We start from the raw sequence: 14,700 nt of genomic DNA, 5'->3' as shown, positions 1-14,700 counted from the left end.
TTTTCTTGGCATATGGGAAGGCGCAAGGCAAAAAAGAATCTAGAGAGTGGAGGCAGTATGGTTGGGGGACAGTGTCCACAGAATAGGTCCCCACAGATTTGATGCCTGGCTGGGTGAGTGAATGATAGCAGAAGTAATGTTGTAATGGTAGGATTGCAAAGTGGCTCTCTTCAACTATGGAGCAGTTGACTTTTCAGCTGCCACACTCTCATTCCATTTCATTGTGGGCTGGGCTTTTGTCTTATTTCCCTGATCTTCCATAGATTATTAGACTTAACCTTTAAAATATAAGAGATTTATACTGTGTGGTACAGCAGCAATTAGAAGCAGAGGACTAGAGACATGTCTAATCCTTTAGATACACATCTCACAGTGTCTTAAAAACATAGTGCTAAGTGAAAAAAGTGAGAAACAATGAGATCTATAGCACCATGCCGTTTATGTAGGTTAAAAATACATGTTTTGGGAACTTACGGCTAGTGGGAGGAAGGCATAGGTAGGGAGTTTGAAATGCACGTGTACACACTGCTGTATTTGAAGGGATAACCAGCGAGGACCTCGGTACAGCACGTGGGACTCTGCTGAGTGTTACGTGGCGCCTGGATGGGAGGGGAGTTTGGGGGAGAACGGTTGCATGTATATATATGGCTGAGTCCCTTTGCAAAACTACCATAACTTTGTTAATCAGCTATACCCCGATAAAAGATAAAAAGGTAAACAAAAATATTGGGTTAAAGTGGCTGAACACAGCAGGAGTCACCTGGTAGTTGAGAAAGTCAAATGGTTGGAGCATCTCAGGAGTTGAGTCTCTCCGAGGCCGAGGTTTCGGTCGACTTTCTTCAGAGACCTTCCTCAGAAAGCCGAGTATTAAGTGCGTTCTTCGCAGTCAGCGCCTAAGAGGAGAGGTGCACCTCGGCCTGTGGTAGCAGCTCTGAGCTCTGAGCTGTCTGCCCTCCCGCTTCCCCCCTCGTTTTCCTGGATGATGCCTCAGACCTCAGACTGTCCAGATGCGAATGGAATTCTAAGAAAACTTAAAGTCCAAGGGACTGCAGCTAAACAATCTTAAGTAAGACAGGTTAAAGTAGGTTCTAAACTTCTTTTTTATTTATTTATTTTCATTTATTTATATTAGTTGGAGGCTAATTACTTTACAATATTGTAGTGGTTTTTGCCATACATTGACATGAGTCAGCCATGGATTACATGTGTTCCCCATCCCGATCCCCCCTCCCGCCTCCCTCCCCCTCCCATCCCTCTGGATCTTCCCAGTGCACCAGCCCCGAGCACTTGTCTCATGCATCCAACCTGGGCTGGTGATCTGTTTCACCCTTGATAATATACGTGTTTCAATGCTATTCTCTGAGATCATCCCCCCCTTGCCTTCTCCCACAGAGTCCAAAAGTCTGTTCTGTACATCTGTGTCTTTTTCTGTCTTGCGTATAGGGTTATCGTTACCTCTTTCTAAATTCCATGTATATGTGTTAGTATGCTGTATTGATGTTCTTCTTTCTGGCTTACTTCACTCTGTATAATGGGCTCCAGTTTCATCCATCTCATTAGAACTGATTCAAATGAATTCTTATTAATGGCTGAGTGATATTCCATGGTGTATATGTACCACAGCTTCCTTATCCATTCATCTGCGGATGGGCATCTAGGCTGCTTCCATGTCCTGGCTATTATAAACAGTGCTGCGATGAACACTGGGGTGCACGTGTCTCTTTCAGATCTGGATTCCTTGGTGTGTATGCCCAGAAGTGGTATTGCTGGGTCATACGGCAGTTCTATTTCCAGTTTTTTAAGAAATCTCCACACTGTTTTCCATAGTGGCTGTACTAGTTTGCATTCCCACCAACAGTGTAAGAGGGTTCCCTCTTCTCCACACCCTCTCCAGCATTTATTGCTTGTAGACTTTTGGATAGCAGCCATCCTGACTGGCGTGTAATGGTACCTCATTGTGGTTTTGATTTGCATTTCTCTGATAATGAGTGATGTTGAGCATCTTTTCATGTGTTTGTTAGCCATCTGTATGTCTTCTTTGGAGAAATGTCTGTTTAGTTCTTTGGCCCATTTTTTGGTTGGGTCATTTATTTTTCTGAAATTGAGCTAAACTTCTTTTTACTCTGTGCTTTGGCAGGTTTTGAAACTCTGAATCTAACTGAGGTTTCAGACATTTTCCTGCCTTCTGCCAGCCTTTCTTTAAAAATACATGGATTATTTGAGTGCTGGTCAGTTGAGGTTTTTACTTGTCATCTTGCTGTTTTGCTAAGGGGACATTTGCTTAATTATGTCGCTCTTTTATTCAACAGGTTCTTTTTTAGTGCCATATTTGTCTCTGTGTTAGTTGCTGATCGTATAGTAGAGAATGAAACATCCTTGGACTTTGTCCTTGTAAAGCATAAGGACATTAAGCAACTCAACAAACATAACCACAGACTGTGTTAAGTGGTATGAGGAAAAGGAGAGGGTGCTCTCAGAGAATAGCTTTGTGATTTGCTTTGGATTGATTGGTCAGGGTAGGAATGTCTGTGTAGGTGGTTAAGTGAAATTCTGAAAGATAAGAAGTAGTTAGCCAAGGAATTAGAGGGGTAATGGAAGGTCCTAAGGCCTTTATCTCCTACAGGTGTTGATTATTTTTATTCTAAAATGGGAGATTATATGCACTACTGAACTCTAGTTTATGCTCAGTATGTAAGGTAGGCTGACGGCTGACACAAAATCTTGATTTCTTGAATTAGTGTTGAGATTGTGTGGGAGGGAGGATGTCTGGTTACCTGCCTTTAAGTGTGACAGATCAACATGAAATGAGCTAAGTGATTTTATTCAATGTATAATTATTGTGTATTTGCTTAGTATTTCTTTACCTTGTAACTCTTCATGCTGGCAATTTGAAGAACCCTTGGGTCTGTGAAGAAAGTAAAAACCAACACTGTTGGATGTTGTAAGGTTCAGAGAACACATGACGGACCAAGAGAAGTTAAGAAGAAGCAGAAGTTTAAGGGAGTAAGCTGGAAAGAACAAGGTAGTTGGTTGTGGTTATATAATTTTAAGGTCTTGTCATAGTCTTACTACTTCATGATTAACTGAGTGCTTATATGTGACAGCGTGGTCCACACCAACGGATTTTGAAACTTTTCTCAGGTCAATTTGCTCTAATTTTATCTAAGGAGAATAATCTGGCTAGTGATGAACGTGGGCGGCTTGCTGTATTTCATTAGAGTAACAAGTGTGTGGGCTCAGGAGGTAGCCCGGAAGACAAGTTCTCCACTTTCTGAAGTGCCTTTTCTGTCTTTAAGTCTTCTGAAAACCACAGAAAGTTATACAATTTCCTTAACTTCAATGTGTTAGAAAACTGCAAAAGGAAAAGGTAGACCTGGTTATCCACTTAGTTTAGAGATGACTTTTAAAATAGGAAGTTCGTTTTTGTGTATTATCTGTGATAAAGGCCAAAGGTATCTCGATTGTGTCAGTTCACGCTGAGTCATGTAGAGAATAGACAGTCAGAACCTCAGGACTGGCTGGTGAAAGGGACTGGAAAACGACATCAAGCCCAAGTAGACGTGGGTCTTCAGTTTTCCCTTATATAGTCAGGATGATTTTTTTTCTCCTTGCTACCTAAATAGAGAACATATGATGACATTATTTTGCTTTGCTTCTCGAGTCAACAACCATTTTAAACTGCATTTGCCTTTCATATGATTCTTTTTCTCAAAATGTTAATGTTTCAGCGAATTTTGGATGATTGCAAATGATTCTCTATATTTAGACAGGGCCTTTTCAGCCTATTTGATCAGAATTAAATATATCTATGTAAATCCAATTGACAAAGCTTTGTTATTTTAGCAAAACATTATTAATGCTCCAAAGCAGAGATTTAAAAACTAAGATGAAATGTTATAATCTTAATGAAAGATAAAACTTTTTATTATTAATACTTTCATGAAGGGATTATCACTTTAAAGGATATGGGTGTTGATGGGTATACGATGATAGTGTTTTTGTCCACATTTTGTTTTCCACTCAACCTTACAGGTGTGGAGATGCCACTGTAAGTTACAGTTTAAAAAACAATGACACTGTTAGAAGTTACCCTTTTTAAAAACACCTAGGTCAGCTGATTAGAAAGTATCATTGTATGTATTTTCTTTGCTTTGTACCATTGCCTAAACTGCATCATCACAGCCTATTGTTTTCCTCACTGTTTTAACAGCAAATGGGAATGTACTGAACAGAGTTATGTTACAAATGCATTTAAAATCCAAGTTCATGGTTCTTAAAATATGAAATGACAATTTCATGTTTTACAGAAAACGCATGTTTCAGAAGAGATGGGTGAAATTTGATGGCCTTAGCATTTCTTATTACAATAACGATAAGGTAAGTATGTTTCACAGTTTTAAAAGATTGTCCTGTGTGTGTTCAATTTATTTCAATAAGTTAAGCACATGATTTGGTCTTTAGGTGTTGGATGAAAAGATGAAAAGAATTTGCATAGGGTAAAACACCTAACTCTTTTCATAGGTTAACTTTTTTGTGGTGCATAACATTGAGATTTTTAAAAACTTACGTATCTAACAATTATTTGTGGAGAATCTCCTGCAAACTACTGGAATTGCTATAGATGATATATAGATATATAAGAAATTGCCTTTACCCTAGGCAGCACTAAGAATGTTTAGAAAACAATAGCACAAAGGAGAAGTTATTTTGTTCTCTAGAAGGGCTGTGAAAGAACCAAGGAATGCTTCTTGCACGAGATTTCTAGTGGCCCTGAGTTTTGAAGAAAGGGGAATTTGTACACAGAGTAAACAGAAAGAGCAGGACTTGATAGCTGATAGAATGAGATGCCCAGATTCTTTGATGGGAAAATAGTGTATGTGAGGGAGACTAATGGCTGATGAAGCTAAGAAGGTTGGGTTTGGAGTTCCAGCTCATTGAAAATCTTAAAGTGCAAGGGCCTAAAATGTACCCTTTAAGCAATTGAATCTTAATGACATGTACTGTTTTCATCAGGTGCTTCTTCATTAGGTATGAGAATGTCTTTATTCTTAAGAGCTGTAGACTGAGATATTTTGGAGTGAAGTGTCATGAAACCTACAAATGTCTCAAATTTACCTCCCTATATATACTTTATATATAAGTATATGGCAACCCACTCCAGTACTCTTGCCTGGAGAATCCCACAGATGGAGGAGCCTGGTAGGCTACAGTCACATGGGGTCACAAAGAGTCGGACACGACTGAGCGACTTCACTTCATATTTATATATTATATATGTATATGTATATGCACAAATGCACAGTTAGGTAAAACAAAAAAGTTGCAATGTTAACAAATGTCAAATTGAGGTAGAGGTTATGAATGTTCATTGTACTAATCTTTCAACTTCTATGTGTTTGAAAATTTCCTTAAATAAAAAGTTGGTACTAATAAATCTACCTGATTTTTTGTTAGTCAAAATCATACAATTTTAAAATGTTAACTGTACATTCTTTTAATATACAAGCAACAGTTAATGACATTCTCTTATTTAAAGTTTATAGTCTAACATCATGTTCTCACTAGAGATGTTTCACTGCCTTATATTGGTGTTATTTCTGGCTTGAACATTGAGGTAGATTCCTTTTCATATATCCATTCTTCAGTGCTGCAGGACGAAGAGCATAAGCTTTTAGAAAGAGAGCAATACACACTGCCTGCTAAGACACAAAGGATAGTAGAAAGTTGAGAGAAGTGTTCATTGGTTTTTCTTTGCAGGGATCCCTATAAACCATCAAGTAGGTAAGCAGACCTCTTTAATGTTTGCGGAATGATGAGATGGCTATTTGTAAAGTCTCGTTTTCTACCTTAGCTGCAGTTTTTAGTTTGCTTGTTGGTTTGAATATCCAGGCGATTTCTGTAGGGTAGGGTTATAATGTGCTCTCTGTACCTGATGCAGTCTGACCCCTGGTTCTCTTCGTCATCTGTGCCCTTCTCTGATTTGCTTGAAATGAGGAAGGAAACTATTCAGAAGCGAGGCAGGCTTCCCTGTCATCAGGCTCATTATGCCCTCCTGGGGGAGAGAATGTCTAGTGTCTCTGACCAACCAGACTCATTCTGTCCTTTAAAAGCTCATCTCAGCTGCATTGAGGAGACGAGCACCTACCTGCCTTGATGCAATAAAGATGATGCAGCCTTGGCTTGAAATCGAGACAAAAAGTTTATGATAAAACGAATTATTACAGGGACTTCTATGATGGTCCAGTGCTTCAGATTCCATGCTCTCAATGCCAAGGGCCTGGGTTTGATCCATGGTTGGGGAACTAAGATCCTAAGCTGTGTGGTATGGCCAAAAAAAAAAAAAAAAAAAAAAAAAAAAAAAAAATATATATATATATAAAGGCCAAAAAAAAAATATATATATATATCTATTACAAATTCTTTAGCTTTACATTAGAATTTTTAAAAATGTTAAATTGTTTCCTGTGGCATTTGGTTCTTTTACTATTCAGATGACTGGTGTCATGTTGGCATAAGAACCCCAAGACCACTAGGTTAGGTGTTTGCTAAAAGGAGAGGTGGTTTCGGCTGTGAGGCTGCAGGCTGAAGGCTGGATCGGTGGACCGGGAAGAGAGGATTGTAAGGCCGGTGAAAAGAGGGCACGGGGGGCCGTAGCTGCCGCCTCAGCGGGCTGTGGGCTTTTCATGGTCCCGAGCACCTGTGAGTTGGCTCTGTCAGTGTTTTCTAAGAATGTGTTTTTTCACTGCAGTGGGTGTTCGTTGCCGTGTGCGGCTTCTCCCTGTGGCAGCTCCCCATGTAGAGCCGGGGCTCTAGGGATGCGGGCGTCGGGAGCTGTGGCCCTCGGCTCCCTGGTTGCAGCCGCAGGGCTCTCGGGCACAGGGCCAGGAGTTGCGGGGCACGAACCTTGTTGCTCTGTGATGTGTGGGATCTTCCTGGGCCTGGGAATCGAATCCGTGTCTCCTGCATCGGCAGGCAGATTCTTCACCTCTGCGCCACCGGGGGAGCCCCTTCCAGGGCTTAAATAATACACTTGAGGGCATGAGGCTGGGCTTTCCGGAGGAAGTTTGCAGAGTTGCCTATTCCCTTCGCTTTCTTCTGCTTTTCTCTGTGCCACTCAATCATGTCTCAGCAAGGCCTTTTCAATTGCATTGCTGAAAATGGCATCATCCCAGCAGGTTTGATATCTTGTCACCTGCCAAGAGATCTGACTCACCCCCCTCTCACTCAGCTGTGGGCAGGATTGCCCCGTGGTCCTTTCATTGTCTGCAAGTGGTAGATAAATGACAAACTTGACCTAAATATCTGTGTGTTATAGGCTCTGGGGATGCTTTAGAATTTCTCTCCTTCAGGAAAATTTTCCACTCTGAAAAGTGCAGTCATTTTGAGCCTGGTGTCATTGAGTTTCCTTTTTTTCCCCCCTCTGTATTGTCTTTATCTTGTGCTGGAAGAGAAATGTAAAGTCACCTCTACAGTGTTAAAAAAATTTTTGAAATTGACCTTGATAATTCATAATAGATTATAAATGAGCTTTTAGAGAAACTGCAACTTCCTAAAGTTCAAGTGACATAGTACTTTGCTTCTTAAGTACATTTTGATCACTTCTGGGGGATTCATTTTTCTATTACTCTTCTATAAGTACTGACCTGTTAAATAACATTATTGTAGATATGTGGGTGAGTTATTATGTTTTTAAGGAATTAAAAAAAAATTCTCTAAAGAGATTTAGCGGAAGGAAAATCTCCTTTTTAAAATTCCTATGTCTTTTCCCACAATGCTGCTTGACTTTCCTCTACTGAAAAATGGGTTAAAATTTTATTCAACAAATAGTTAATTATCCCATTAGAGATATATTTTTATAAACTCCTCTAATTCTTAGGCAAACTGCCACTTTAGAGTGGACCACCTAGAAGTGATAAACGCTTTTGAATACTCTGAATTTTTCATTATCTGGTCTCAGCAAGTACAAACTTACAGTCAGATAGACCCTTCGCTGTTCCAAGGGTGCCGGGCCCCTTCACATCTCTCAGGCTGCCTGACAATGGAGAGACAGTTTATCCCTCCTATCACTTCCCAGAGCCCTTAGTAGCCCAGTACTGATTGGTACCTGCCTGTATTTATTGGATTTTTCTTTGCTAAACCAGTCATGTCGCGTCTGTCTTTGCAGGGACTTTCTTCAACAGTTTCAGGGTACAACTGTGAAAAACTTGGGCATATCTTTTCCTGTAGTCTCACCTCTGTGGTTTTGCTCTTCCCTCTGAATCCATTAGACATTACAGTCCATGAAAATCCTGTGCAAACTTCAAGGCCCATCTTGGTCTTCTTCATGAATCTTTCCTTTGTTCTCTCCAATGATGGCATTTGAACAATAATATGCAGAAAGAGTGAGAAGGAACTCTAGCTGAAAGTAGGGAAGCTAATCAGGATAGTGTGAAGTAAATCAGGCGTTAATTTATCAGGATGTAGGCTGTATAGGCCAGTGGAAGTGTTAAAAAATAAATTTAGAAAAATACTAAAAATGAGCTGTCAGAGTTTGTATAATTGTGATTGATTGGGCATAAGATTCATTCATTCAGAAAATGTACAGTACTGATCCATCCTAAAGGAGATCAGTCCTGTGTGTTCATTGGAAGGACTGATGTTGAATCTGAAACTCCAATACTTTGACCACGTGATGCGGAGAGCTGACTCATTGGAAAAGACCCTGATGCTGGGAAAGACTGAGGGCAGGAGGAGAAGGGGACAACAGAGGATGAGATGGTTGGATGGCATCACCGACTCAATGGACATGGGTTTGGGTACACTCTGGGAGTTGGTGATGGACAGGGAGGCCTGGCGTTTTGTGGTTCATGGGGTCGCAGAGAGTCAGACACAACTGAGCGACTGAACTGAATTGATTATGTGAAAGGTGATGAAGGAAATAGAACTATGATGCACAGTCAGTTTAGAAAGATTGTATTTATCAGATGGTCACAAGTAAATAGAAAGATCATCATTTAAGTTAGAGTTAGTAATTGTTATAGAGGAGCACAGGTTCCTGTTAAATTAAGGTTTTCTTCCTGGGTCAGGATGAGGGGCCTGAGAGAAAAGCCGAGCTGGAGGACTTTTTTCAGGAATATATTTGCTGAACCAGGAAAAGAAATGGAAGCAGTAAGTATGTGAAGATGGATATGTAAAATAGTGCCTTGCAGGGTCACTGGATTGAGCAGAACCAGGATGTGTCAGGGAGCTTCAAGAAGGCTCATGTGACTGGATAGAATCGGGAAGTGGCGGGGAGCAAGTTGAAATTGTGGCTGCAGGGGAGTCCCAAGTCATGTGGGTGCAGAAGAGCAGCCCAGGTCAAAGGCTATTCTGGTGAAGACTGATTGACCAAGAAGTGATATCTTAATAGAACATTACAGATGGACATAATTCAGTTTTAGAGTTTGAAGTGCTTATGGGACAGTTAGATGTACCATGGATGATGCAAAAATATGGGAGTGGAATGGATAGAAATAGACAAGGAATAGAGGAAGACAGATTTTAGAATTCTCCCCATAAAATTGGCAGTTGAAATAGTAAGAAGGGATTTTTTTCCCTTAGGAAGAGAAGCTAAAGCCCCCAAAATGGAAAATAAGGAGAAGAAAAAGTTACTCTGTAAGTACTTATTCCTTGACATCCCTCTCCTTTTTCTAGGAAGTTATCTCCTCATATTCCTAAATCACAGTTCAAATATCTTACTTGATTTTGGCTGCTTGAGAGGACAAAGGGACATTTTCAAGGCATTGTTATTGAAGATGGCATTAAAGATGCATAGGGTTTTGATGGATACGTGAAGTCAGGGATTGGGGATAGAGGAATACAGCAGAGAAGAGGAAACTGTCAAATAACTCAGAGGGAATACCATGAGAATATAATGTATGTCCTTAACTGGCAGAGGAGAAACCTCCCAGTAGACCCGCCTTACTGCTCACAGCAGCTGTCTTTTACCCATCTGCTATGTATGACTGGAGTTTGCTGCTGGGAGGAATATGAACATGACACTTGTGCTCTGCATGGAACGACCTAGTACATTCTTTTCCTAACCAGTTGTTTCAGATCCTAGAGACTTGACTCAAAAGTAATGGTTCTATGGATGCTGGAAGAGAATTGTAGAAGAAACCTTATTAAGCTGTGTCCAAACTCTCTTGACATCCAAGACATTTTGTAATGTGACCTTGATTTATATTTTCAGCCTCATCTTTGTCCAGATTCTTTTGATACTCAAGACCTTTCATAATATGGCCTTGATGGATGTTCTCAGCTTCATCTCTTTGACTCCACACTGCAGCCCTTCTTTACTTGACATCCCTATGACTCAGTTTTTCCAGCCAGGATCCCCCCAACCCCCACCCCACCTCCTCACTTATCTGTTTGGTTAACTTAAGGTTTCTTAATGTCAGGTTCAATTGTCACTATTTCTGTGAAAATATGTCTGACTTCTTATAAGTAGAACTGAGAATTCTCATCTTTGTTTTTCATTTTGCGGCTATATGAATGTGCATGTACAAGTACTCTTTGAATTTTTCTTTCCAACACAGGGCCCAGTCAATATTACATTGTGGGGAAGTAGTTGAAATTGTGGGGTGATTATTATACCAAATGGTTTAGGGCGGTCCAGGAAAGCACAGACTGACAAAGTCATTGAGAGCTGAGGAATGACCTTCAAAATTGTAATGTGTATATATACCTATTGCAAACAGCTGAATCCGTATCTTTTTATTCTTTAGCCCCTGGAGACTAAAAAGTGATGCAGTGTGAGATTAACATCTTTGTCATCAGAGCATTGAATAATAGGGTTAATTGATAGAATCCAGTAGTCTGGTTTCTTAGATAATATTTTTGCTCGCAGTGTGTATCAAGTGATTTTGAAATGGTTCAGTTACAGTACCTGTAATGGCCAGCAGATGCCTGCAAACACCATAAAATCATTTTGACCAGACTGTTTTCAAAGAATATACTGCTGTTTTTCAGAACGATGTTTTGCTATTCTAGTATGATTGTTTGTAATGTGATTCATTGCCTAATTGCAGATGAAGAGAAAATTGAAAAGACATCTCATTTGGAAGAGATACTTAATATTTTCCTTTCTGGGGTATTAAGTGTATATGAGGATATATGCTGTTTGTATGTGAGTTTTAAAAATTTAGATTTGAGATTATGAAAGGAGCACTTATAAATACCATGCCATTCTATTTTTGATCAAGGGAATTTTAATGTATCTTCTCTGTGTATCTTTTCCTCTAACCAATACAGGAGAAGTATTCAAAAGGAATAATCCCCCTTTCTGCTATATCTACGGTACGAGTTCAAGGAGACAACAAATTTGAAGTTGTTACAACACAAAGAACTTTTGTTTTTAGAGTAGAAAAAGAAGGTAAGAGTCTTTCTTTATCCTTATAAAAATGTTCACATGAATTTCTTCCCAGTCAGAAATTTAATAAACATGCTAGAAATGGCAGGTAATCTTTAAATATGTTGCTTTTAAAGAATTTGCATTGTCTACTAGTTTTTGAATGCCATAATATCAAAACATAAACAAGATGACAAGTCAGTGTTGTTTGTTCACTGTTCTTTCATGCAACAAATATTTAGGGCAAATCTACGGAGTGTCAAGGACTCTTCTAAATTTGGGGTATATAGCAATGAAAAAAAGTAGACAAAAATCTCTGCTCTTGTGGAGCTCACTTTTAGCTGTTGATAATGCAAAGTAGTTATTTATTGTGGAAAATAACAATTGAAAGATTGGTTTTACAAAGTTTATCTGTGACTGGTTTTAACTGAACATGCAGGCATAGTAATCATTCTAATACAGATTTTGGAGCGTCTTTTCTATTCCTTGAGTTTTGTTTTTGTTTTTTTTCTGCCTTGTATCATCCTGTGGGTCAGTTGATGGCTAAAATTGATCTAAAAATAACATGCGGTTTGTGGATGGATTCTAAACCTTTGTATCTTATCTTTTTTGGAAGCATGCAGGAGAGGTAGAGATAGGGGAGTTAAAAGTTGTCTGTTGTAACTTTGACTGTCAATATATCAGTCCTATAAACCTCACTGCTCTTAAATAATATAGATAAGGCCATCTTCATTACCTAAAGCATTAGATTTTAAAGCCTTTTTTCGTTTTAATATAGATAATAACTTGATTTTTAAAAGTACTTCTTGGTACGTAACTGTTTGAGTATTGGTGACCTGGAAAAATGACTGAATATCTGGTATCTGCTAAAAGCTTCATTTTCAAAATAGTCTTACGAGGTTCATAGGTATTACAGTTAGTATCCTATTTTATACGATTTATACATAAACAACAATACTAGCTATTATGGGGCAATATTTCTCTCTTATAAGTTCCTTGAATATATGTCAATGCATGGCATATAGAACACATTCAGTAAATATTATATGTCACTGGAAAGCTTCCATTATTACTTGAGATAGTCAGTAAATGGATAAGTCCCAATGCTGTTTCACCTTGAAGCCACATTTTTTCAGACTGTGAGTCACTGACTATCCATGTATGAGACCAACTTAGTGGTTTCAGATGGTGTCCCCCAAAGCCCCCAAAACAAAAACCAAACAAACATAAAATAGAATAAGGAGTATCAAGGTGCAGTGCCTCCCGCAAGCGCATCATCCTGGGAAACATACGTGAATGCACGTATCATACTGTGGGTTGTATATGCTGCCCAGGTGTAATGTAAAAAGTGTTTCTCACCTGACTTACTCTTTAAAAAAAAGTGTCACGAACCATCGCCTGGAGCCGAGGCCGGCAAACTGGCCTGTAACCTGACTCTGGCCCACCGCTTGTTTTTGTAGACACTGCCCTCCCAGTCCCCGGCCCGCGCGTTCCTTTACATGCTGCCTGTGGCTCCCTCTGCGCTGCGGTGTCGCGCTGAGTAATTGCCGCAGACGGTCTGGCCCGGAAAGCCTAGGAAATTTACTCTCTGACCCTTTACTGAAAGTTTGCCAATCCCTGTCTAGAGTATTTGATACAGACGTATGTATTGTGACTCACTGCTTGAAATTCAGAAAGTCTTCCATTGTTGTGATACTCAATATGAGAAATATATTTGATATCACAGTTTCTCTGTTTCTGTATTTTCTTAAAACACACGCCGTTGCTCCTGTCAGCTGGCTATCAGAATGGTCTATCCTTATGTTCTGGCCTCCACTGGCCGAGCTAAATGCTTATTTCTTTGAGGTGTTTATCCTCTTCCCCTTGGCTTCTCATAGTAAAATTCACATATGCCACAGAGTCTGCACTTTAAGATAGATGTACTAAATAAAGCTGCAACTTGTGTGAAAATCTGTTTAGCCATATTTACTTGTGGCACTTAAAAATGAAACAGACACATTTTATTGAAATAAAATGTATCAACCCACACATGTTTAAAAGTTACATGTTTACAATGGACCAATAAATCCCTCTGTGGTATGGAGTTCATCTTTATGATGTAAGCTTAGTATAAAAATTTCATGAACTTTAAAAAAAAAAAAAGAAAAAATTTCATGAACTTTAGTATGAATTTTTGTGTGTTGAATAAGGCTTACGTCTTTAATTTTTAAAACCATGAAAATACTGCTTCAGTGAAAACAGACTTTCTACATAGAATTACTATGTTATTTTCGTTGAAAGTTGTTTTTACATAGTAACAGCTCACATTTTTTAAAGATAAGTGTAGATAGATAGATATATGTCAATGGCACATGTGTCTATATATTTATTAGGGAACCTTCAGCAAGATGCTGCATGTGTTTTTATTAAGTGTTTGTCTTGTTGTCCTCCTCCCATGTATACAAATGCTTGATTCGTTTTTATTTGGTGGAAACTGAGAAATCAATCATAGTTGCTTATGGAAAACTTTGCTTCAATCTTACTAAGAAGCAAAATCAAAGTTTAGGACAGAAAGGGGCAGTAGTTTCACATGCAACAGAGATGAACTCCTTGTTGTTGGAGGAAAGATTCCGAGTGACCTGTACACACATCTCCCTTCATCTGCCTGGAAACCAGTGTCACAATTTCTGGACTCCCACATCACTCACTGGCATTGCTAAGAGAAGATTACGATTTGGCAGCTTTTCCCCACAGATTTTCTAAGGTTTCAATTCCCCTGGGTTTCCTAGTGAAATGTTATTTTCTTAGCTGCAAGTTAATTTTATTGAAATTATAACGTCCTGAATTCTCTTCCTCAACCTAGAAAATTTAGTCTGATTCCTTTCCTCCTCAAGCAGAATTACTGGAATTGCTCAGAGGATTGTAACAGCTAATGATCCTTCAGTTAACATGTATTCCCTTGACACCTGTGGTAACACAGGTGTTGTGTTACTTTAGGAAACAGGGGATGTTTTCAGTGGGTAGTTCTCATAATTAGAAGAAAGCTTAAGAATTCTGAGTGGTCCAAAAATAAACTCAAAATGGCTTAAAGACTTAAACATAAGACATGACACCATAAAACTCCTAGAGGGGAATATCAGCAAAACTTTCTCAGAAATAAATCATACCAGTGTTTTCTTAGGTTAGTTTCTCAAGGAAATAGAAATAAAAGCAAAAATAAGCAAATGGAACCTAATCCAATTTACATGCTTTTGCATAGTATAGGAAACCATTAAAAAAAAAAAAAAGACCTATGAATGGGAGAAAGTATTTGCAAATGACCTGACTGACAAAGGCTCAATCTCCAAAATACA

The 14,700-nt window shown here is 39.0% G+C and overlaps 1 protein-coding gene across 2 annotated transcripts in view; it reads left to right on the top strand.

The window, feature by feature from the left end:
• ARAP2 (ArfGAP with RhoGAP domain, ankyrin repeat and PH domain 2) overlaps nucleotides 1-14,700 on the top strand; it is a 186,895-nt gene that overhangs the window by 39,619 nt on the left and 132,576 nt on the right. For both annotated transcript variants that reach the window (XM_065907507.1, XM_065907508.1), the window contains exons 7-8: nucleotides 4,308-4,377; nucleotides 11,272-11,392. In XM_065907507.1, coding sequence (XP_065763579.1) covers nucleotides 4,308-4,377; nucleotides 11,272-11,392 — 191 coding nt within the window. The remainder of the gene's footprint in view (nucleotides 1-4,307; nucleotides 4,378-11,271; nucleotides 11,393-14,700) is intronic.

The sequence above is a fragment of the Muntiacus reevesi genome, chromosome 16 (genome assembly GCF_963930625.1).
Source record: "Muntiacus reevesi chromosome 16, mMunRee1.1, whole genome shotgun sequence".
In the NCBI taxonomy this organism is placed as follows: domain Eukaryota; kingdom Metazoa; phylum Chordata; class Mammalia; order Artiodactyla; family Cervidae; genus Muntiacus; species Muntiacus reevesi.
This window is presented reverse-complemented; position numbering and strand designations above follow the sequence as displayed.